The sequence below is a fragment of the Coturnix japonica genome, chromosome 5 (assembly GCF_054131305.1).
Source record: "Coturnix japonica strain WE chromosome 5, WE-NBRP24, whole genome shotgun sequence".
NCBI classification, from domain to species: Eukaryota; Metazoa; Chordata; class Aves; order Galliformes; family Phasianidae; genus Coturnix; species Coturnix japonica.
In genome coordinates, this window is record NC_140667.1 from 9982507 (window position 1) to 10004999 (window position 22493).

The 22493-nt window shown below is 37.6% G+C and overlaps 1 protein-coding gene across 3 annotated transcripts in view; it reads left to right on the top strand.

The window, feature by feature from the left end:
* Positions 1-22493, top strand: part of CHID1 (chitinase domain containing 1) — a 262547-nt gene that overhangs the window by 1128 nt on the left and 238926 nt on the right. For all 3 annotated transcript variants that reach the window (XM_085548316.1, XM_015863751.3, XM_085548315.1), the window contains exons 2-8: positions 1107-1273; positions 2114-2263; positions 3086-3218; positions 4244-4288; positions 5736-5842; positions 7258-7319; positions 14903-14995. In XM_085548316.1, the coding sequence (XP_085404442.1) occupies positions 1163-1273; positions 2114-2263; positions 3086-3218; positions 4244-4288; positions 5736-5842; positions 7258-7319; positions 14903-14995 (701 nt within the window). In that variant the 5' untranslated portion in view covers positions 1107-1162. The remainder of the gene's footprint in view (positions 1-1106; positions 1274-2113; positions 2264-3085; positions 3219-4243; positions 4289-5735; positions 5843-7257; positions 7320-14902; positions 14996-22493) is intronic.

The following is a 22493-nucleotide window of genomic DNA, read 5'->3' on the forward strand; positions in this document are numbered from 1 at the left end:
AAACACTAACTTCTTTCTAGGAACGTGAATGCTGTTGCTAATTGTTTCTGAAAGTGAAATCAAACACCTCCAAATCAATATATACCAGCTTCTGGAAGAATCGATATCCTGTCCAAATTGTTAAGATTTTGTATTGACTGTTCAGGCTCCCAACTGTTCCCATCTGTAATAGTTTATAGATCCTGCTAAGCTTGATGGAACAGAGTAGATGCTATCAAGAGCAGCTTCCTTTATCTAATCTTTTTGGATGTTGAAAACAACAGTACTAGTGACCTTGAAGGCAAAGAAGAGTAATACCATAGCTGCTAATAGTAGTGAAATTTAAAGTGGTATGCTGATTTAGCTGTTGCCTTGCCCTCTGGATCCAGGAGCTATTAGAAGGTCAGCTACTTTTATTTTTGCATTGTTTTTAAGACTTGAATAAAGTCTTCAAGTGATTTTGTACAAGGGCTTTGATGCTGTCTGTTCTTTGGTGCTAGTGACATTATACTTTTTTCAAGCACTTTTTCTGCCATCACTCTCCTTTTCTGTAGGCTAGTCACATTCTTGCCTGTTTTAGTGCAGGATGCCCAGCTCCTGCAAGATCCCTTTCTCTTTTTCAGCAACTCACTGCTAAACCAACCTTGTCCAAATGCATGTTGTTAATCTCATCTCAGCATTACTAGGATTGACCTTATATAGCAATGAACAGAACAAGTATTGTAAATATAGCTTGAAGAAATGATTTAGTAAGTCTTCAGAGTGAGTGTCAGAAAAGTTAGCTGTTAGTTCTTCAGAAAAATTTGTTTTATTTTAGAACAAGGGGTTATGTTTGACAGAACTTCAGACAGTTATGGGAAAGCTAACATTTTTCTTTCTCCATTAGGATCTCAGTATTGTGAGAAGAAGCCAGGTATATGTCTAGAGCACCTGATTTGTTATACTCTAAAATTCCCATTGTGATCCATAGGACATTTAAAATTAGCAGCACATTATTTCCCTCAATTTCCTCTAAGGTGTTATTAAACAGAGCTGCATTAATAAGTATTAATCTATAGAGCAGAAGATGAGACAAAGAATTGATTCTTAAACAAGAAAACTGAATTTCTCTTCTCTTCTGTTTGCAGAGATTTGAACCCTTATATTTCTGGGACAAGAAAAACTTGAAACTGGGAGAAACACTATGAGGTTTCTCTGTATTTCACTTTCTTTAACAGTGATTTGCTGGCTAGCTGAAGGTACCTTGTCAAAAACAGACGCTAAGAAAGCTGCTACAAAAAAACTGGAAGAAAAGGTAAGCTAAATAATCAAAACACTCATCTTATTTAACATGTGCAGCGATATAACTCAACTTTGAGGGATGGTAAGGCTATTCTCATTCTTTAGAAAATAAAAATAGTGTTGGAATCAACTGTACATTTCTGTGGAAGCTTATTCTCAAATGAAACTACGTGAAGTTGTCCTTTCATTCATCTTTTTCTGAGTGTCATAAATGCTTCACTCCTTTAACCAATACAATGTAGACTTCTGGAGCTTTCAGCTCCAATGTAGGCTGCATAAGATTGCTGTAGAAGTAAGAACTTTTTGTCCCCTATTGCATGTAAAAGAGGCATACCTCCATCCCTGTGTTGGGAATTAAGGGAGCAATAGTATTGGCCAAGAGCACTGTGTCACTGTGTCATTTACAGGTGAGGGAGGTATTCTCAGCATTGCCAATGGGACAACCGTGTTGTGAAAGAGCTTGCAAGCCAGCGTTTTCTTTGAAGGCAGAAGTCATTCAGAGTCCCATAGCAATCTGAGAAGATGATTCAACATGCTGAAGTCTGATATTAAACATGCAGTTCAGCAGTTTAAAACTTCTCGCAGAACTGCTTTTTATATTATGAACATATCAGTCATCAGGTGTGGTGAATGATGTTTTTTAATCTTATCACTTGATTATTCTTTTCCTTGCAATCAAAGTAAGATTACTGATGGTGACAAATTGTTTCCCAGCTCTTCTTTAATTTTCTTTTAAAATCAAACAATTTCGTATGATTTTAAAAGAGCACTTGGAGTTCAGTGTTGTTGTTTTCTTTTTGAGGCCTGTTGCTTTTGAAAATAGCTGCTTATAAAAACTGTTGTCTTCCCCCAGACACTGCATTCTGATAAAAATGTGCAGGACCGGGGACTGGTAGTTACAGATCCAAAGGCAAAGGATATTATACTGGAACACAGAAGCTACTGCTCCAAGAAGACGAAAGAAAGACACTTCTCAGGAGATGTTCTGGGATATATTACTCCTGTGAGTAAATAAATCAAATAAAATCGGTGCTTTGAATGAATGTGCAGTGAACTGTACTAATCTAGGTTCTTTCATCCCTGCTATAAAAATGTTTTTATAGTATTTGGAACTTCCAGTCTGCAGTCAGATATTCAAGAGCTGCCTTCAGATTCAAGTGGTCTCAAACTCTTATTCTCCCACTCATCTCTTGTAAGATATCTAGGTCATACTGTTTTTCTCACCAGTAAAACAGTTGAATTTTTTTTTTGTTTTTGTTCTTGAATGGGCCATGTAAAGTTGCACTAAATTCAGATAAAGAATACTACTAAGTATCTTTACATTATGGAGCTACCAACATGAGCCTTCTAAGTAAACAGTAAAAATTTTATACTGCTGTCAAACTGATATCTTGCTATGCAGTCTTACTGTTCAAAGCATCCTCATAAATAGTGAATGTTACTTTTGTTTAGAGAATGCTTGTTTTGTTTTTGCACTGCTCAGAACAGAAATAGGTTCCCCCTATGAACTTCTAGCTTTCTCAAGTTCTGTTGAACATAAATGCAGACCTTGTACATTCAAATCTCTACTAAAGCTAAATGCTAATTACTCCAGTTTAGATTAATTTGCATAAGCTGAAGGCTGACATTCATGTAGCTATGAGAGTGTTATAAGTGCTTTATTATTTAAATGAAAATAAAGCTGCAGAAGTTTTTCTGAAACTAACAGAGATCTAACAAGTGGTTACATTTGTGGTAAAGAGCTCTCACAGATCAAAAACAAAGTGGTCCGTATGTCTTGCTTGTCATCTCTCACTTTTTTTTTTAATCTCCTTTCTTTTACTAGTGGAACAGCCATGGCTATGACATCGCTAAAATATTTGGAAATAAATTCACACTAATCTCACCAGTCTGGTTACAAGTGAGACGGAGAGGGAAGGAGCAATTCCAGTTCACTGGGCTCCATGATGTAGATAAAGGTTTGATTTCCTTTTTATTTGAATATGGATTACAAATAGGATCACTGTTCTTGTTGTAAACTGATGGATTTTATACATGCAATTATACACGCATGTTTTTCACGCTACCTCTCATTGCCACTAGTTTTAGAAAGTTTTTTACACAGTGAACTTTTCTCATTTGCTTCCACGTTGTTACTGTGGATAGTATTATTGATAGTAATATGCAGATAAATAGAAAGAGAGCAACCTATCTACAAAGCCCCCTTTAAAGGAAGAGACAAAGAATCTCTATAGACAGAAATAGTCCTTTGTGTTTGCACTGTTCAGTTATTTATCTGTTTTCATTCCTTCTGCCCTTGCAAAAAAGCCCATACAAATAAACTGAAAACCCTGGTGAGTGAGTTTGTTCTGGGATGAAAATTGAATTTAATCTGAAGAGAATTTTCTCCACTGTCACAGAACTTGCAGCAGATTCAGAATTCATATAGTATGCTCTTAATAAATAATTAGTTTAGTTTTGAACTTGATTGAAACGTGCCAGTAAAATACCATTTTCAAGAGCTCCAAAGATTGTTTTTACTATGTTAATGCCTACTAACATTAATTCAAATGCAGTAACTACTTAGAGGGAGTGGATGGGACACTAAGAAGTACCATCTGAATTTTAAAAACCAGTCAGATTTAAAAACCCAGCTAACTTAAAAAAGAAACAAAAAACAATCGGACTACACAACTGGTGTTCTCACTAAGTAGTGAGATGTTTTCCATGATGAAACAGAACTGTAAGCAGCAAGGAGGGAGGGGTGGGCAAAGGACTCTTACAAGATTGTTGTAAGTGTTAGTTATGCTATGGTGGAAACAAATAGCTTTGATTTTTGTGTATCAGAGCCCGTTTCCTCTGCATTGCTAATGAGCTAGCAGTCTGTAATAGAAAGGTTGATATAATTAAACTTTGCTACATTAGTTGAAGAATGCTTCAAAATATGTTGTCCTTGTCAATATATTTACGTTTTAAGAGCTGTTTTCTTGGTACTGTTTGACAGGCTGGATGAAAAACGTCAGAAAAAACTCCAAAAACATCAAAATAGGTGAGCCTATGTTTTAGACTGGGCCTTCTTTGGAAGCGTACTCTGTATTTAATATGATGTGCTTACCTGGGGAATGATCTTCAAACTTGTTGCTCAGGGATTCCACTCTTTTTATAAGGGGGGAAGGGAATCTAAATCTGAGTCAGTCCTCAGTGTTTTCCTGTACGGCTGGCTTCTGCCCTTGAAGCAGAGATCTCAAGAGGCGTGCAACAGTGTGTCTGCAGAGAAAGAGGCAAACATTGTTACAGTGTAACACTGCTAAACGCCTTACTTTTGTCTGTAACAAGAATAAGTCAAGGCTGTGGAACTAGTAAAACTCTTCTTGCTTCACAAGGTGGGATGGGAATGTGAAACAGGTAGACAAATTGAATGCTCATTGATCTATTTGAAATATTTAATGTCTTAGAAGTATTGCTGGTGAAGGGGAAAAAGGGGGGTGAAAAGTACCCTCAAGCACCTGTTATTTTTCCAAAATTAAGATTTGTTGTAGGCTCTTGAAAGGAGCAAAAGACTAAATATGAGGCTCCGTCTATTATGCAACTACATTAGAGTAGGAGGTGAACTTTTCTACCTTTCTATTCTTGTGATAGAAGAGAGGCACAACTTACAGAAGGATTGCGGTTTCATTTTGGTGTTTTAAGACCTTCCTAAGTAGAACTTCAATTGTCAATTAGATGCATATTTTCTTAAAACTAGTGTTCTGGTTTTGTAATTTGGTTGGTGTTGGTATTCCACATCAGAACACCATGCCTAATAATGGGAGTAAAGGGGACAAGTTTTTTTTTCTGTGGACTGCCTTAAATGGGCATGTGGGGATGGGCACCGGAAGGGAAGTGAGGAAGAGGACGGGGTTGCTGGCCCGGCTCCCTGCGAGGAGACAACGTGGTCAGAGCTTCCTGCCTTCCACAGCTCCATCGGTGAGATTGGGGACTTGGTATTCTCTTTGTTGAAACTCTCTTGTAGTTTAGCGTTATTAGGTTATCAAACTGCTGTTCGTTCTCAGATCACCTTTTTTCTCCTTCATTTTTTGTTAGACCTAATCGCAATCTCCCTTCCCTTCCCCTCTCCCTAAACGCACGTGGCCGGGCCGGGCCACGCGTGCCGTACAGTGCCGATAGAGAAAGGGGGGGGGGCTTTTGTTCCTGCTGCCCCGGGTTTGTGACCACTGTCCCGGAGTGAGCTCTAGAGAGAACTCCGTGACAACTAGTATCAATTAGCTAGTAATTAATTAATGTTTGAGTTATCATAAAGCAAAGAATGTTCTATGGCGTCAACTTTTCTGTGCTGATAAAATTAGAGTAAAAAAACACAACAATCCAAGCTATGAGATACATTGTTTGGTGATTCATCTGCTGGTGTCTTCTGTAGAATTATACTTCTATTTTGTTTTTGCAGAAATATTGCAACGTAGATAATAATTATTTACACTTTCTAATTTGCTTTGTAGTGCCTAGAATTTTGTTTGATGGCTGGACTTACCATGACTTTGAGAGTCTTTTTGGCAGTGAAGATGAGATAGAAGAGCTTTCCCAGAGTATGGTTCTGCTAGCCAAGGTAAAAAGACTTCAACAATACTTTTAAAACATTATGAGGTGATTTCTGGTTCCTTTCATAAAATATATTTTCTCATTTCCAGTTTTCATCCTACAGAATAAATTTCTATTCAAAATATGAATGAGGTGTGAATCTCACTTGTATATTCTAGAATGTGTCTGATTCCCGTATATATAAAATGTAGCAGTACTCAAGTACAGTTAACTGAAAGCCTCAAGTGAGACTACATAGGTCTGATTATCCTGAACCTGTTATCATTGGCAGTTGCACACTTCTGCCTGTTCTAAATTCTAATTGATAAAACCCATTCCAGCCAGCTGATGTTCAGAATAACATCATAGTAGTAATAGATGGCTAATAGCCTTCTCATGGAGGTCTCCTAGCAAGCAGAGTGATTTCTTTAATTTCTATTAGAGGGAAAAAAAAAAAAAAGACAGCAAAACAGCTAGTAACTTTTTTTTTTGGGGGGGGGGAGGGTGCTGCAAAACAATCTTGGCTACAATGAGAGATATTTTCTGTATGACACAAATATGTTCAGGCTTCAATGGACTAGGCATAAAGAGTCACTTTTAATATCAAGAATAGCTTGCCAGATATCATTTTCTGCATAATTTTGTTCAAGTCTGATTAAACAGTTAAGAGTGAGAAAAAAAAAGGGTTTCCTTTAAGGAATGGCTTAATGCTTTGGAACAATGCTTCTAGGACTGGACAGACTGCACCCTAGAGACATCCAAATTAGTGGCTGTTTTGTGAAAACCTGCCTAATTACTGTCAGAATAAGAATACTCTCCTTTGCTGTAGGATGTAAATAAATCTGCACTCTGGAGGAAGATGGATGAAGAGGAGAACCGAATGCTTTCTTAAAATTTGTAACTGCCACATCAATTTTAGCTCCTCTCTAACAATTAACCTCTTAAGGAAAGGGTGTTGAAGTCCAGCAATACCCTTGATCACAGTAAACAAGTTTTCATAAGAGAGATTAATTTTGGAAATGTTTGGAATAATGACTTTTCCAGTTTAGTATTTACATCTTTAGAGTCAATAGCCTGTGACTTTTTTCCCCAATATACATGTAAATGTGTTTCAAATGATTTGCTTAACAACCATTTTTTGTTAATGGCTGCATTTTTCCCAATCTGATACGGGTTTATCCTGTGAGAGTAGGAGTCAGTCATGCATAACTAATAGAGATTTTCAACTTTTGCATGTTAGTTAAATAATTTGTGCTTCACTTTGACTTCTTCATGAAATGATGCATTTAAGATGAAACTGCTGTAAGAATATGAAGTGTGCTCAATCTGTATTACTGCTAGAACAGCTAAAGTAATTGTGTGCTTCAATATTGTATTATCTCTGCAAGCATAATGAATAAGCATGGTGATGAAGTGTATGTTGTTGTCAATTCCTTTTTTTAGAATGAAAATTTTGATGGCTTTGTAGTTGAAGTTTGGAGTCAGCTGGGAAATCAAAAGCAAAAGTAAGTATAAATTTTTAGGATGCAATTACTAAAAATTGCCTCTTTTACACTATCTTTTTAAAGTTTAATTAGCCCATGTTGACTTACTTTGTCATTTTCTATAATGAAGTACACCTAAGCCTAGGTCAACTGAAGATTGTTTCACTTGTCTTAAAACTATCCTACATGAATTCAAAGGTTATGTATTAAATTTCATAGTATAATTAGCAGACCACATTACCCTTTTAAATTTTAGCCATGCAAGATGTTGCTGTTGAAGAAGGATGAAGAGAGTACCTCAACTCTGTGTGTACTCAGGTGCACATTAGTCTTTATTGTAATTCTGATTCATATTTGTTACTGGATAAATAGCACTGACTTTGAGTTAATTAGGAAATCTTCCTGGACTTTATATTAATATCCTTTATATGTGCTGAAATTAGAATGAAAATCTGCAACCTGAAGCAAACCTACAGAGACACTGGCTTCCAGTTTTTGCAAGCACAACATTTTTAGAACTCCAGAGTAGCTGATCTACCTTTTGGTAACTACTATGAAGTTTCACAGAGTCTGAACTTACTTCATTTGTAAAAACTAAAGAGTTTACCTGTATTAAGCTGTTTCCTGATATGTTCTAATCTATTTTCCTTGAGCATAAGCCCCTTGGCTACCTCAATGCTTTGGACAGACTATAGGCAAAGCAAATTCTGAACTTCAGGAGAAAAAGGCAGAACGTGTGAGGAAATGACTGATTCAGTGCAACATTCTGAAAATTTTGGATTATTTGCCTCAGGAAATTCAGGCATCCATTCCCTAAAACATGGACCTCTTATCATCTCTGTATTGCTTAAAACATCTTGGGGAAAATAACTTTAAAGAGATTTCTACAGAATACAGACTTTGTTATGACAGACTTTTACCCTTCTGAAAGGATCCTCCAGGTTATTCTGTTTAGGGCAAAGGATACTGGCTGATGGTATGTTGTAGTAATTTCCTGAACAGTGTATGCTGTTAAGGGACTCCTATTATTCCCCTATAAAATCAATACTCTAGGAACAAAAGAATGAAACTGCTGAATATTTGTAGCCTTGTAAGAGGCTCCACCATTTACAGTGGAATGCGTGAACTTTAAATGAGATGCTCTTGCTTAAAATTAGGTAATTTGCAGGGTTGTTCTTAATGACTGATCTCTGTATGGAACTTTAGATCTTTTGCTGTCTCTTATTATGGCAGTCAACAAAATGATCTGAGTAAATAGTAACTGCAAGCCAGAAGTTGGGTAGAGAGGTCAGTTTATCTACAGTTATTTACTAAAACTGATGTTTTCCTATAGGTTAACCTACATTTAAGTCAGACTGCATTACTGTAATTTGAAGGCTCACTGAAAGCCAACATAAGCAAGATAACAGCAAGTACTGTATTGTTAATGGCAAACAAGTATACAGTGTATTTCCTTTTAACTCTGGGTTGAGTTTATGTTCCAACAGTGCTTGTCCCATCTCCTGTAATAAAAGATAGCCCTTCTAGGGAAGGTACTGCCATGCAGTTGCTCTAGACTTCACAGCCAGAATGCTACTTAAGCAAAGTATAGAGGTACTGCTTACTACATATTAAATGTCTTTTCACTTATTGCTAAACAGGAATGGGAAGAGAAAGTGATTCTCAATAAGTAGAACATTAACTGCCTCATGTTGTGAGTCAGTAATGTGATATTAGACGCGGCTGCCAGCAAGCAAGACTTTAAGATTATCCTAACCATAAATCTGAAAGTAGATGTTTGGCAGAAAAAACCTGAGTATAAACAAGGGTTCTGCACTATCATTTTTTTCTTCTTCTGTCTCATCAACACCAGTTTTGATTTAAGTGCTTAGCTGTAAACCCACCTGTGTGTTACCCATCACTGCCATAGATATGGTTGAGGTGATTAAGATGCAGAATGTCTCTGGGAAGCCAAGCAGCAACAAGCATTCCGAGTAAGACTAATCAAAGCTGAGTGCTGAAGTGAAGCTACACTTGCACATGGAATACAGTTATTTGTTGAAGCACATCGTAATATTAAAAGTTTGTTTCCCGATGCTTTTAAATGATCAGTGCTTTCACTTTGATAAACTAGTCAGTTTGTTACTTAATTGTTCTGTAATTTGATTGTTTGGAAGTCCAGCATCACAGGAAATTTCCCTTTTGCTTATTTTTTGAGCCAGCAGGTGCTTTGAACAGATGTTAAGGGGCAGAACTTGCATCTTGGCAAGCCTGCCTTTTTACTGCACCGTGAGTGCTTTTACTTTGCGATCTGTTAATTTTCCTTTGAATAGCAGAGTAGAATTAGTCCTCATAAATTGGGAATCATGGACTACCTATCCTTTGCTTTGCACATCCCTGCTAGGAAAAGGGTAGAGCCATGACCTCTTCAGCCCACAGAGTGGCAGTATTGCAACATGGATCGTACATGACCCGTGTCTGTTTTTCCAAAGCAACAACCATCAGTAGTAAAGCATATTCTTAACAGTAGAAGAACTGGGGACTATTGACAGGAGTGTATCAACACAGATGATGCTTTAACCTTCAAACATGTAAAGCCTTGATAGAATAGCAATTGTGCGTGTTCCATATGAGGTATTGATACTGTTAGGTACATAGTGTAGACTTCCCCAATTCAGATCAGTGTTTCTATGAGATACTATTTTATTTTTTTAATTTTTTCTCCTTTTCCTTTTGATAACTGAACCTAAACTTTAGTGGGACTCAAGGAGCCTGATAACATCCTTATAACATTTACTCTACCCATTGCACCTCTATATAACTAAGTAACAGTGCTAGCACTGTGTAAGGTTTCTGTAACCTGCAAGGTCTCTCACGAGCATCCTTGAGAATCTGTAATTGCTGAGAATTTTTAAGAACAGGCAAATTTATATACTTTCCTTTCAGCTCTTTGCATGTTTCTAGAAAGATGTTGCTTTTTTTTTTTTTTTTTTTTTTTAAATTCACACTTCAGCATCAGAAACAGATGAAAATTCCTCCTGCAAGGAATAAGTAGTTGTATAAAGAGAGCTTTCAGTTTCCTGTTTATCCTAGCTGGTATTCCAGAAGCAGTGAAATCGTGTGGTCTGAGGCTCACTGTGTATCTTCTGTTTACGTATTATTAAGCAGAGCTAACCCAATCCTTGTTTTCAAGAGTAAAAACTTAAAGAGTAAGGGGTTAGGATTGCTTCTTTTCCTGCTCCATAATGCTCAGCAGAAGTCTTAAATTATACTTGTCCTTCATGCTGTTTTCTTTTACATAACATTTATTTGTTAATTTACAGCGTAAACTCTGTGGAAGAGAACTATGTGCCTAAACATGGTTGCCTGACTTTATGTTAAAGAATGTAATCAACTTAATTTATGGCTGTATGCTTAGGGTATGATGGCCCTGAATGCCTTGAAACTTACCCAACAATTCTGCTCACATGCTTTGTATACTCCTGGGTGTATAAAATGACATTAGATTCTCGTATTCAGATGCTGAATTACCACCTATTCTGTCTGAAGAACCTGAGTAGGTATAGATCTCTGCTGCAGGAGCCTGACATTGATCAGGCTCATGTAAATGCTCAGTACAGATGCTTTGAAGTACCCCCTATACGTACTACTTTTCTGTGGTTTGTGAGAATAGAAGCTCCTAATTACCAATAGAAGTAAAGACAAATTTGTGAGATAAGAGACTGAATCTAACTGATTCTCTTTTCTCTCATGCTGACAATCATTGCAGTGAAAAAGTACTCAGCTTCATGTCTTTGATTCTAACATGTAGGAAATTAGTTTCTAAACAAAAACTTAAATTAGCTGAGATGTTCTATGTGAATAATACCTCAATTATAATATATTTTACTGTCCCTTCACTTTTCAAACCTGCTTCTTAATTAAATACATTTTTTTAAAATCTAAAACCTAATTGACTGAATGTACGACAGAATATTCCAAGTCATTTAAACTGTGGCATTTCAGGTTAGAAATGCACATGGTGGAGATTCTGAACTAAACAGGAGAACTTCTGCTTTCTCAGTTTTAATGATAAGGGCCAGACAGGACAATGTCTCTTTTGCTAATAATATGTATGGGCTTATTTTTATTTCCCTAGGCACCTCAGTCACGCTATGGGCACATTCATGCCTTTTTCACCAGAATCTGGTAGTATACACAAAGGTGTACATGTTATTTTGCTTTGTCTGGCATTAGCTGACAGATGGCACTGCCATCACACAGGATCAACCTAAAAAACACAATTTTTTTTCTACCCACTACATGCTGCAGGCACTTGGCATCATGCAGAAGATGACCTTCAGACATCTTATTAATGTTGGTAGGAGTATAGGAGCAAAAACCTCTTCTGGCACTTCTATCCTTCATGTTAGTCCCTGAAAAATTAATCTATTAATCAAAGATTTGCCATAATTCACTCCAGTTTTCTGGTATTAACTAAGCAGTGAAATGGTACAAAAGAGCAATTTCTTCTTCAAGTAGACAGCTTTATTCTGTCCAATTTTCTTGACAAGGCATAAATTTCAGGGAGCACTGGCTATTAACTTATAAAAGAAAGTGGCAGAAGTTGGAAAGTTGTAGAGTTCTGAAGGGTCACATAACTGAAGAGAAGAATGTAGCATATATTCTGCAAGGCCTTTCAAACAGCTTGACAGCACACTTTTATGTACCAAAGTAAACTCTTATAAGATGTCCCAAACACAATAGACCAACAGCATTGGAAAAGTGAGTTCTGAAAAAATAACTCTCTCAAACCTTGGGTGAGAGAAATTTGAATTCTTTGTAAGGGACAAAATACTTTGAAATTAGGAACATGAAAAAATAAAAACACCTCCAACAAAAGCAAACAAACTAGTTTTACAAAAAGTAGTGATAATAGAAGGCCTGATTGCGTAGGATTGAAGTAGACCTTAATTAGCTCAAAATGGTCTAAAAAGCTGCCAATATCTTAGTTACTACTATGAAATTAAACTTGACAAGGGTGAAGTCTCTGGTAAATATTTAATGTGGGCTTTTCAGAAAGACTTGATTCTATTCCTAATTATTCATACCTCATTAGAATTTTTAATATGTCAATAGTCCTTTCAAAATTATCAGTGACAACACAGGAAAAAATTGTGTTAGCACACTGGAAAGCACTGCTGGGGCACAGTAAAGTTTTAATTTGCAGCTCACAATCGATGAGCATTCTGTTATTGCTGCTTGGGGGAGGAGGCAAGAGTGCACGTTTGGTCTATATAATCTATCTTGCCTGACAAATAGAAGTTAGCCAAAGAGAAGTCTACAGCCGTAACCATTAATCCCGTCTGATCTGCAGTAAAGATCTCAGGGCTGAGACTGGGCTTGACAGGTTAGTGAGTGGATGTTCACCTAGGTTTCTTGAGTAATAATCTGCCAGTTACCCTGCCATGCTTTTGCTTCCTGACCTGGTCAAGGCTATATTGTTTATATTTGTTAGGGGAAGAGAGCACGGAAGTTATTTGGATTGGGTTTGTTTTCCAGTTAGAGCGTGCTTTGTGCTTTCTACAAAATAAAGACAGCAATTCAGACTTTCTGTTGGTCCTATATCAGGCCACAAATCTCTGTCCTTCATTTACAGTTGCAGGACTGCTATATGATAGGGTTGCCTACGCTGTAGGCCTTTCCAATTTAGTAAGAAATTATTCTGTGCAGTTCAGAGGTCATACAACTTAACAAAGGCATTCAGACAGAGAAGAGATATCCTACTGATGAAGAATGCAGGATAATCTCAATAACAGAGGAACTGATTTCAATCAAATTTATTTTATCTAATTTCTGACATCTAATGAAGTATAATTAGTTAAAAGGCCACTTAGCCATTAGACAAAAATCTGTAAGAAAAAGGTCTTAGCTAGTTTTAATACTGATTATAGTTTTTGGTAAGACTAGGTCATGTGGAGGTTGTGATGAATATGCTGGGAGTCAAAAAGTGCCTCTTTAGCATAGCATTGTAACTTTTGAATGCTTTCTCTAAAGAAGAATCCTTCTCTGCTTAATTGGTTTGTCTGAATAGCTACACGCTTAATGTGGAATGTATATGGTAAAGAATGGAACAGAAAGCTGTTACTTTTCAATAGAAAAATAGGAGAAGTACATGCTGCAGGTGGACTAAATGCCAATTCCCATAACCTTGTGCGTCTCCACTGCATGAGAGGTGTTTGGCATAGCCAACTCTCAAGATTTTAACCACAAAAAACTAACTGTATTGGGAAAGTGATAAAAGTTTTTGTTGTCAGGATCTAAGAGGAATGTTTTTTTTAGAACCCTTAGGATTTCACCTGACATTAAACAGTTACAGTGGAAATAGAACTTGTTAATTACTCTTGAATAGCATCTACATTGTGCAAGTCAGGCATCTTCACCATGATAGATGATTAAATGGAAGATCAGTCATTTTAGAACAGTATCTCCTGGATGGGACTGCCTTGATGGGACACTACAGTACTGGAAGTAGGTTTTGAAAGTTCTGGTCTAATCCAGTTTGATAAGCAGAGAAAACAGCTTATGTGATCTCCTGCGTATAATCTGCTCTAACACTTACTATCTGCTGGAATGGATTGTGAAGTTGCTTTTTTTCCTCAATTCAGGTTTATATATAGCTTTGAACAGATCTAGAATTCACTGCTGAAATCCTGTCTGCATTTTTAGATCTCTGCTGGCAGGTAACTATAGAAGTTGATATTCTGAAGAATCAAATGACTCAAAGGCACTCAGGATGGCCTTATTTATGGCATGAATTGGACTTCTCAGATATAAGTAACTGTTAAATTTTCCTGTATTTCTAGACTTCTAGACTTGCTATTAACAACATCTTTTGAAAGAGAGCTCAAAATAGATTATGTGAAGAAAACTTTGGAGCTTATTTTCCTATTGAAATTAGGATGTGGAAATCAGCTTTTGAGGAAAATCTTTAAATAATGCATACAGGAGATGATACTTCCAGATATTTAACTTCAAAATAAATGCCTGGAAGTATCATAGGAAAGTGTTGGTAAACAAATATATGAAGAAAACACTTGAAACCACAACAGAAATGTTTCTAAAATCAGGCCTCATAAGTACACCTTGAAGACTGCACATCTTGTTGGGAAAACCTCTTTATGAATGCTCAGATTTCCTGTCGTAGCATGATGTTAACTTGAACCTATTCAACAGTTGCTTATTTCAGAGCAGTGTTTGGTTCTTCCACTGATTCATCCTTTTCACTGATTAAGACTCTAAGGAGTAGCCTACTCTGATAACATATTTTTACATGCAATGAATAATTGGATTAAAATCAAACATTCTATCCCTAAGGTGATCACTGGTTACAATAAAACTGTCTCCAACAGTTCAGTGTTTTTAGTCTCATAAGGAGGTAAATCTTTGATTAGTCTGCCTAAGTTTCTATTTTTTATTTTTTTTTTAAATTTTTTTTAAATGCTAGAATCATCCACTAGAAACTGTGTTTGGACCTCACATACTGCATCTTTTCAATAATTTCTGCTGTTACTTGTTAGCTTGCTTTCGTCAACCAGTAACACTAGTTTTCTGTCTGTCCTTATGATAGTATGTTTGTATTTCAGGGAGTTGATACACTTGCTCATTCACCTTTCTGAAGCTCTTCATGAAGCACAACTAAAACTCATACTTGTCATACCTCCAGCAGTTGCAGCAGGGTGAGTATTCCTAAGCATACAGCAAATTTCAGACAACAAATACTTTGATATTTGATACACAGTAAATTGAAAGCTCTATTTGTAGCTGTGCTACTTGAGTAAGAAACTGTTTGAGTTTGATCACTTGATTCATGTTGCACTGTATAGTCATAGTGGTATGTGAGCATAAATAGGTTGTAACATTTTAAATCAGAGTAACTTGCAGGAGGACTTCCTATTATGGTGTTAACCCATAATGTCTGGTGAGAACTTCCAAGAGAATAAGAACAATGCAATTGTGGAGTTCAATGACTTGTTGCCAAGAAGTGAAAAGAATAGTCATAAAAGTAGCTTATAAAAAAGGCTTTCTGAGCCTCTGGGCACAATTTCATCTATGATAGATAATACTTATTTTTAAGCAAGTAAGGCAGAGCTCTTCTATAATAGAGTTGTATATTTTCTAAAATTATTTAGTTTGACTTGGAAGTTCACATGTACAGAAAATGAATTTAGCAATTCTAAATATTATCTTCTTACTAATTATTGTGCTTATTTGTGCAATGATTTGTATCCAATAGGTGTGCCAGTGGATATGGATATGCTCTTCTAGTACATTAAAAGTATTCACTTCATAGCTTTCAGTGGCTATAGCAGAGATATTTACTTTTTAAGTTTAGATTTGTGGGCAGGAAAATAAAGGCAAAAAACAGGAACAGCAAAACCAAAACATCTGGAAAATGAGAATATAATTTCAATATATGTGAAGGAATTTAGATCCTCCTTATATTTCTACACTTTTAAGAAAAGATGCTGCATTGTCTTCCAGAGACATATAGTAAAGCTGTGGGGTTTTTTTTTCCCCCTAGTAGTACTATTTCTGGGAAGCCATTGGAAATGCATATTTCTGTATTTTAGGAGATGTACATCTCACCCTTCCAGGTTTCACGTAATCATTCAGTGATTATATCTATGTAAGAGTGAGCAGATGGAACTGAGGCCATGTAGGTGGAAGGTGACTCATGACGTCAGCAGAGTGACGAAACCACAGCGCTATAGTTTCAAATTGAAGTACAGGCTATGCTAATATTATAAAGATTTTTCAGCAGGATGTTTGCCTGCTATGAGAACTACTAGGTAACATTTGTTCGCATTTGGATACCTTTTCTTATTAAAAAGAATGCATGGCACCCTTGCATTGTGAGCATGGTTTTACGTTGCCCTACTATATAGAAGTGTTTATGGTATACAGTAGCATTACAAGACATACTGCAAGGAATGCATCATTTCATAGATAACTGCAATAATATGGGTACTGTACTCCAGTCTCGTTTCATTGTTGCTGAAACGTATTGGTCCCTGTAAGAGTATCTCTCATAGCATGGATCAGCCAAGTGTAGAAATTAAGTGTATGTTGTCCTCTCAACTCAGAATAAGAAGCACCAAATCCCTATTAGTTTTTTAAGGCTGGCTTTTTCATTGTTGAAGGTGAGTTTTGTTATATACTTCAGTGACAAAGTATAACCTGTTATATAGTCTCACATACATGGAACAGCCTTCAGAGAGTAGTTCAGAGTGCTGCAAGGGGTTCTGCTAACTGTAGAATAGATGTCAGATAAGACATACATTGGTTCTATGTCACTGTTGTTTTCTGTCTCTGTTGGAACACTATCTCATTGTGTTTGTGCAATTATTGCTGATAATGGTAACTGGGAGAGATTGATAATATTTGCATAGACAGCAATGAGAGATTTTTCCCCAACCAGCAACCTTGTACCTGCACATGAAAATCCAGTAATATGAATTCGTCTTTAATGGAGAGCCATTGTTAGGCCATTTTAGGTGAGTTATGAGACCACAAAAGAAAAATATTGGAATGTCTGATTTCTGATATTGTGAACCATGTGATTTCATGAACAGGCTCAGAGTCATACTGCTTTATGACAGCACAGTGTTGTGTTTTTTTTGTGTGTGTGTGTTTGTGGGGGGGGGGGGGGGAGGGGTGTTGGACAAGCATCTAAACTTCTTGTAGACTGTCTTAATCTTTCAGAGCATTTACTTCCAAGTTGCCAAAAGGGCTGAGAAAATGGAATGCCTGAACAAGCTTGGAAATGCCTTGGGTATTCTGCAGCTGGCCTTTTCTTTAAAGGTGTTTTATTGAGTTCTGTGGGGAGGACCCCTAGCACTGAGGGCAAACTAAGCATTTCTGCCCACCCACCTGGATCTGTGCAGAGCTTAAATGCTGCCTGCTGAAAAGAATTAGGCAGTGTATAGTCAGTGACTAAAGGTACCACATTGTTCTGAGATCAGTTCGCATCATCACATAACTCTGATGTTTCAGCTGTAGGTTAGGGGTGTAACCCCCTCTAAACCAATTCCTGTATATAGGATACGTGTTTCCTACCCACACAGGAAAGTAAGCTCAAATGTGATATCCACTTATTATTTCATTCTTCAGTAGCTAGATGAAATCTGATTGCAGATAATTGAGTTGGTTGTCTCAAAGTATGAGTCTGAGAATTTTTTAACATATTTTTCCACTATTGTATGGTACAAATGTTTTATACCTTTCAAATAAAGTTGCTGATTTTTTAATGTAAAATCCCACACACTGCTACCTAGCAGTTTTTCAAGGGCAAAGAGGAATAAATGATCTGTTAAGACTATAGCAAAAGCAAACAAGATTAACTCCATGTGAACTGGTAAAGCAGTCAGTTAAGGTCCTCTGTTACTACCTCAATACTAGTGTTTATATTATCTTGCATGAGACAGTCTTTAGAACAACACTTCATTTCTAGGGTACTATGGCATTAAGAGAGTAGATTCAAGTCTCTGAAAAGCACCAGATCCCATACACAGTATTTTACTACCTCTCCCTGCTTTGGACTTAATATGGCTTGTTCCCTACTCCTTTCTGTGCTCTGTATTTTCTCCAGCTTCCCTGCTCCAGAATATACGCCCTATAATCCTTAGGTTGTTTGGTACACAGTAATACATGAAATCCTGTCATACACTAGATTCAATTCAGGCCAAGAAAAGTCCTAAAGCCGCACTCTTGCTATATTAGTATTCACAGAATCACAGAATTGTAGAGGTTGGAAGGGACCTCTAGAGATCATCGAGTCCAACTCCCCGCCAAAGCAGATTCCCTACACCACGTTGCACAGGTATGCGTCCAGGCAAGTTTTGAATATCTCCAGAGAAGGAGACTTTACCACCTCCCTGGGCAGCCTGTTCCATCACCCTCACCGTAAAGAAGCTCTTCTGCACATTCGTGCAGAACTTTCTATGCTCAAGTTTCATCCCATTACCCCTAGTACTGTCCCCACGCACTACTGAAAAGAGACCAGCCTTGCCACTATGACCTCCACACCTCAGGTATTTATGAACCTGGATTAAATCCTATCTCAGCCTTCTTTTCTCAAGGCTAAACAGACCCAGTTCACTTAGTCTCTTCTTATAGGGGAGATGCTCCAGGCCCTTCACCGTTTACACAACTACAGCCCTGCATGTGGTACCCTTTCTCTTTATTGAATAATGTAAATTTGGAACCTCTTCTAGATAGCACAGTAGAACAAGGAAGCAGTAGAAATAGTAACATTTACATAATATGTTGAGGATATTAGAAAAGGGAGTTCTTGATCAGGATGAGGCATTACACATTGCAATTAATTAGAGCTTCCAGGCAGCTGTGCTGTTCCTTGCTATCTTAGTTTTTGTGTGGCTAGTAAAATGTGATCCTCAGGAAGGTGGGCTTTCTCTCTCAAGAAAAGATTGATAGGTCATTCAGGTTGCTTCATAATCCATAGTTTTGCTGTGAAAAATTTTTGCTATTGAGAAGTTCCTAGCAACTGAATAATAATTTTGGTTATTACACTATGAAGCACTAGCACAGGTCTCAGTAAAACCAAAGAGTGATATGCTCTGTAGTGAATCATTACACCACAATAACAACTTCAGTGCTTCTTTAGAAATGCAGACACAGAAACCAGATTCTGAAGAAACAAATCCCTGATCATGAGAACCTTCACAATGTTGTCAAACCATTTTTCTGGAACACTATGGGGTGGTGTAGCACAACAAAAAGCACAGCAACAGAGCAGCAAGGCCCTACACTACCACAGCAAGTAAGGACTTACTCAAATGCAACAACCATAGACACTAGAAACAAAGGAAAGAAACTGCTTACCTTCAGAAGACACCAGGTGGGCAAGGATCTCCATCAAAATGCTCCTTGCCTCCACTGCCAGCCCATAAATGAGGTCTGGAAAGGGGTGGATCCTGGCTCCACTCCTACCAGTCACTCAGGTGCATTACATACAGCTGAGCACCTTCCCATCAGGTGCTCAATCACTGCTTCAAGCCGTGATGTAGCATTTCTGCTACAGGTGGTACACCTCAGTGTCATTTGAATGTTCAAGGGTAATAACTGAAATATTTGGAGATTCTCCTGCCTTGGTTAAATAAAAATTAATGAGAAATAACAATCACTTGATCAGAGAAATGCATTTAAAATGCTAATGCATGTAGAGGTAAAAATTCAAGTAACTGCTGTGAACAATAAGATATATTCACTCCTTTTGGCATTTGGGAGCATGTGGAAACAGCACAAACATGAACATCAGCGCTCATTGTAACACCTATTACTATTACCAGATTCAGTCTCATACCCAGAATGACATAAGTCTGTTCTATTTAAATACAGTCACAGTCTAACTTTTGTAGATCATAAAACTGGAGTGGAAGCTGCTGTGAGCTCTCAGCATTCATATTTTGTTTTGGCCAAGCTTTTCTGTCAGTAACTGTATCTTTCCATGCTACTTAGCAGTCTAACATTGCTCTGAGGTTCGGACCTCCTGTTGCTATTGCCACTCCTGCAGCTGTGCTGAATATTGACAGGGTAGAGGGTTCACAGTTCCAAAACCTTTGTGAATTGGGATTCAGGGCTGCCCTGTTAGAGATGGGAAGAGCTGTCTATCAAAGGTGCAGTTTTTGACCTGGAACATATATTACACTCCTGCTCCTAGACGGCTTTGTTCTGTAAAGGGGTAGTAAAGTATTTCTGTTTCCCTGCGCTGAAAATTAACAACTGTGGATTATATGAGAGGATTGAAAGTTCTCATTCCTCTAAACAAATCAGTTTACTTCTTTATGTATTCCCAGTGTTTCTGGGATAAATAAACCTTTATGCAGAAAAATCACATAATTGTAGGAGCTGGAAGATTTCCAGAGATCATCAAGTCCAACTCCCCTGCAAAGCAGGCCCCCCACAGCAGGTTGCACAGGAAGGTGTCCAAGTGGGTCTTGGATATCTCCAGAGAAGGAGAATCCACAACCTCTCTGGGCAGCCTGTGCCAGCACTCTATTACCCTTACCATGAAGAAGTTCCTTTGCAGACTCATGCAGAACTTCCTATGTTCCAGTTTATGGCCATTTCCCCTTGTCCTGTCTCCACAGACTGCTGAAGAGAGAATAAACTAGTCATGTTCTGTTAGACTAATATTGTTATTCAGGGCATCTACCCTTGTCTTCCATTCCTGTCCTTGTACTGTGTTAACTAGAAGAAACACTTCAGCTTCTTAGGGAGACAGGAAGTCAAAAGTACATCCATCAGTTATAGCTATGTCCTAAAATACACACAATCCATGGTTGCATTAAACCTTATAAATATGTCACATCTGATGATAAATGTAAGAAGGATCTTGATATTTTTTTTCTGCCTTACTTTACTTTTTAAACAGTAGCTGTGCTTGGAAATCCTGATTCACAGGATAAGGCGGCTTCTACTGAAATGTGCTTCCCATTGTGTATTGAATATCTTATATTTTGTGTCTTGATTTGAATTTTAATACTTACACAGAGTTGAAGCATCCTTTAATGCATCTATATCCTTTATTTGTTGGAATCACTGTAGACTGTTAACCAAAAAGACAGCAAAAGGCATGGAAATAAGTACCATCGAGAATCAAATAATATCTCAGAGTTGAGCAGCTGGCAAAGGGCTGATAAAGGAGACGTGGAATATCCAACCAAGCTGGGATCCTAGGAGCTGAAATACTATTTCTTTTGTGTTCTACTCTGATTAAAATTTAAAGAGAGTGCATAGTTAAATGTAAGCAGTTTATTTAGGAATTTGTAATTTATACTCCTTTGATATGCATTAAGATCAAAGCAGACTCACAGCAAACACTATCTGAAAAGACACACTTTTAAGAGCTAAAAATAGTGGTTTTCTTCAGGAAAAACTGTCTGGAAAATACATTGTTGTGTATGAGATCACTTGTATGGTGCAGGAAGGAAACATATTGGGTCATCTGTTTAAATTTTTGGATGCAGTTTTTGCATCAACATAAATTGGCTGAAGCTTGCTTGCATAACAAAGTATCCTATAAAGCCTTCGACTTTTGGTTTGCCTTTGAATTGTTTTGAACTAAAGGAAATCTTGCACATGAGGGGGAAAAAGAGCTGACATTTTATCTGTCTCTTTAGGTCATTTTAAAATGCATCTGTTTACAGCATTGTCCAGAGAAAGTTAAGCTAGTGTAAATAGTGAAGTGAGAATTCATGTAGAGGCTGATGGGGATGCAGAAATCCAACCAGCTTTGGTGTCACAGAGAACACACACAGAGCTACTTCAGCAGCAAACACAATCAGGGGGTTCACGTTTCCATCCACTGGATGCCCAGGAAGTGCATCATTTTTGCAAAAGAGAAAGCAGGAGCCAAACCTGTGATGGACAGCGTGTGTGTGTGTGTGGGTATTATGCTGCAGCTACCCTTGTGATGAGAGTCTTGTTGTGTGCCTCTGATAAAAGGTGCTAGGGCTGCTGTGTTATGTAAATTGTTGCTTGTGCAGATGGTTGGCTGAAGACTTCCAGCCTGTCTTTCAACAGATTGTCTCAAAACTTTAGTGTTACTGCTTTTAGCACACATAGATGTGGATGCACGTAGAAACTATATGAGCACTGTATTTAAAACAGCAGGGTGTGGGCAGATACGTTTTACCCTTGATGACTGAATAATTGGTCATGAAGGGTAACTCTTAATTGTGCTGACTAATCCAGGCCTTAGTAAAATTCCTGGCTTAAAAAATTCTAAACATGATATTATATAGGCTCTTATTACTAATCACAGAATCACAGAATGGCCTGGGTTGAAAAGGGCCACAATGCTCATCTAGTTTCCACCCCCTTGCTGTGTACAGGGTCACCAGCCACCAGACCAGGCTGCCCAGAGCCACATCCAGCTTGGCCTTGAATGCCTCCAGGGATGGGGCATCCACAGCCTCCTTGGGCAACCTGTTCCAGTGTGTCGACACCCTCTGAGTGAAAATAATATTGCAAGCCTCTTCAAATATAGTAGCTGGGCAGGAAAAAGCTGCTTTTTATATTTTAGTGTGGTTTCTGGTTTGCTAGTGGTACTAATGCTTCCTTTTTCTGCCTCTATTTTTCTTTTTTTGGGGTAGTTTGTTTGCTGTGGTGTTGTTCTTTAGTTGTTTTGTTTCAGGTAGGGACCAGCGTTTT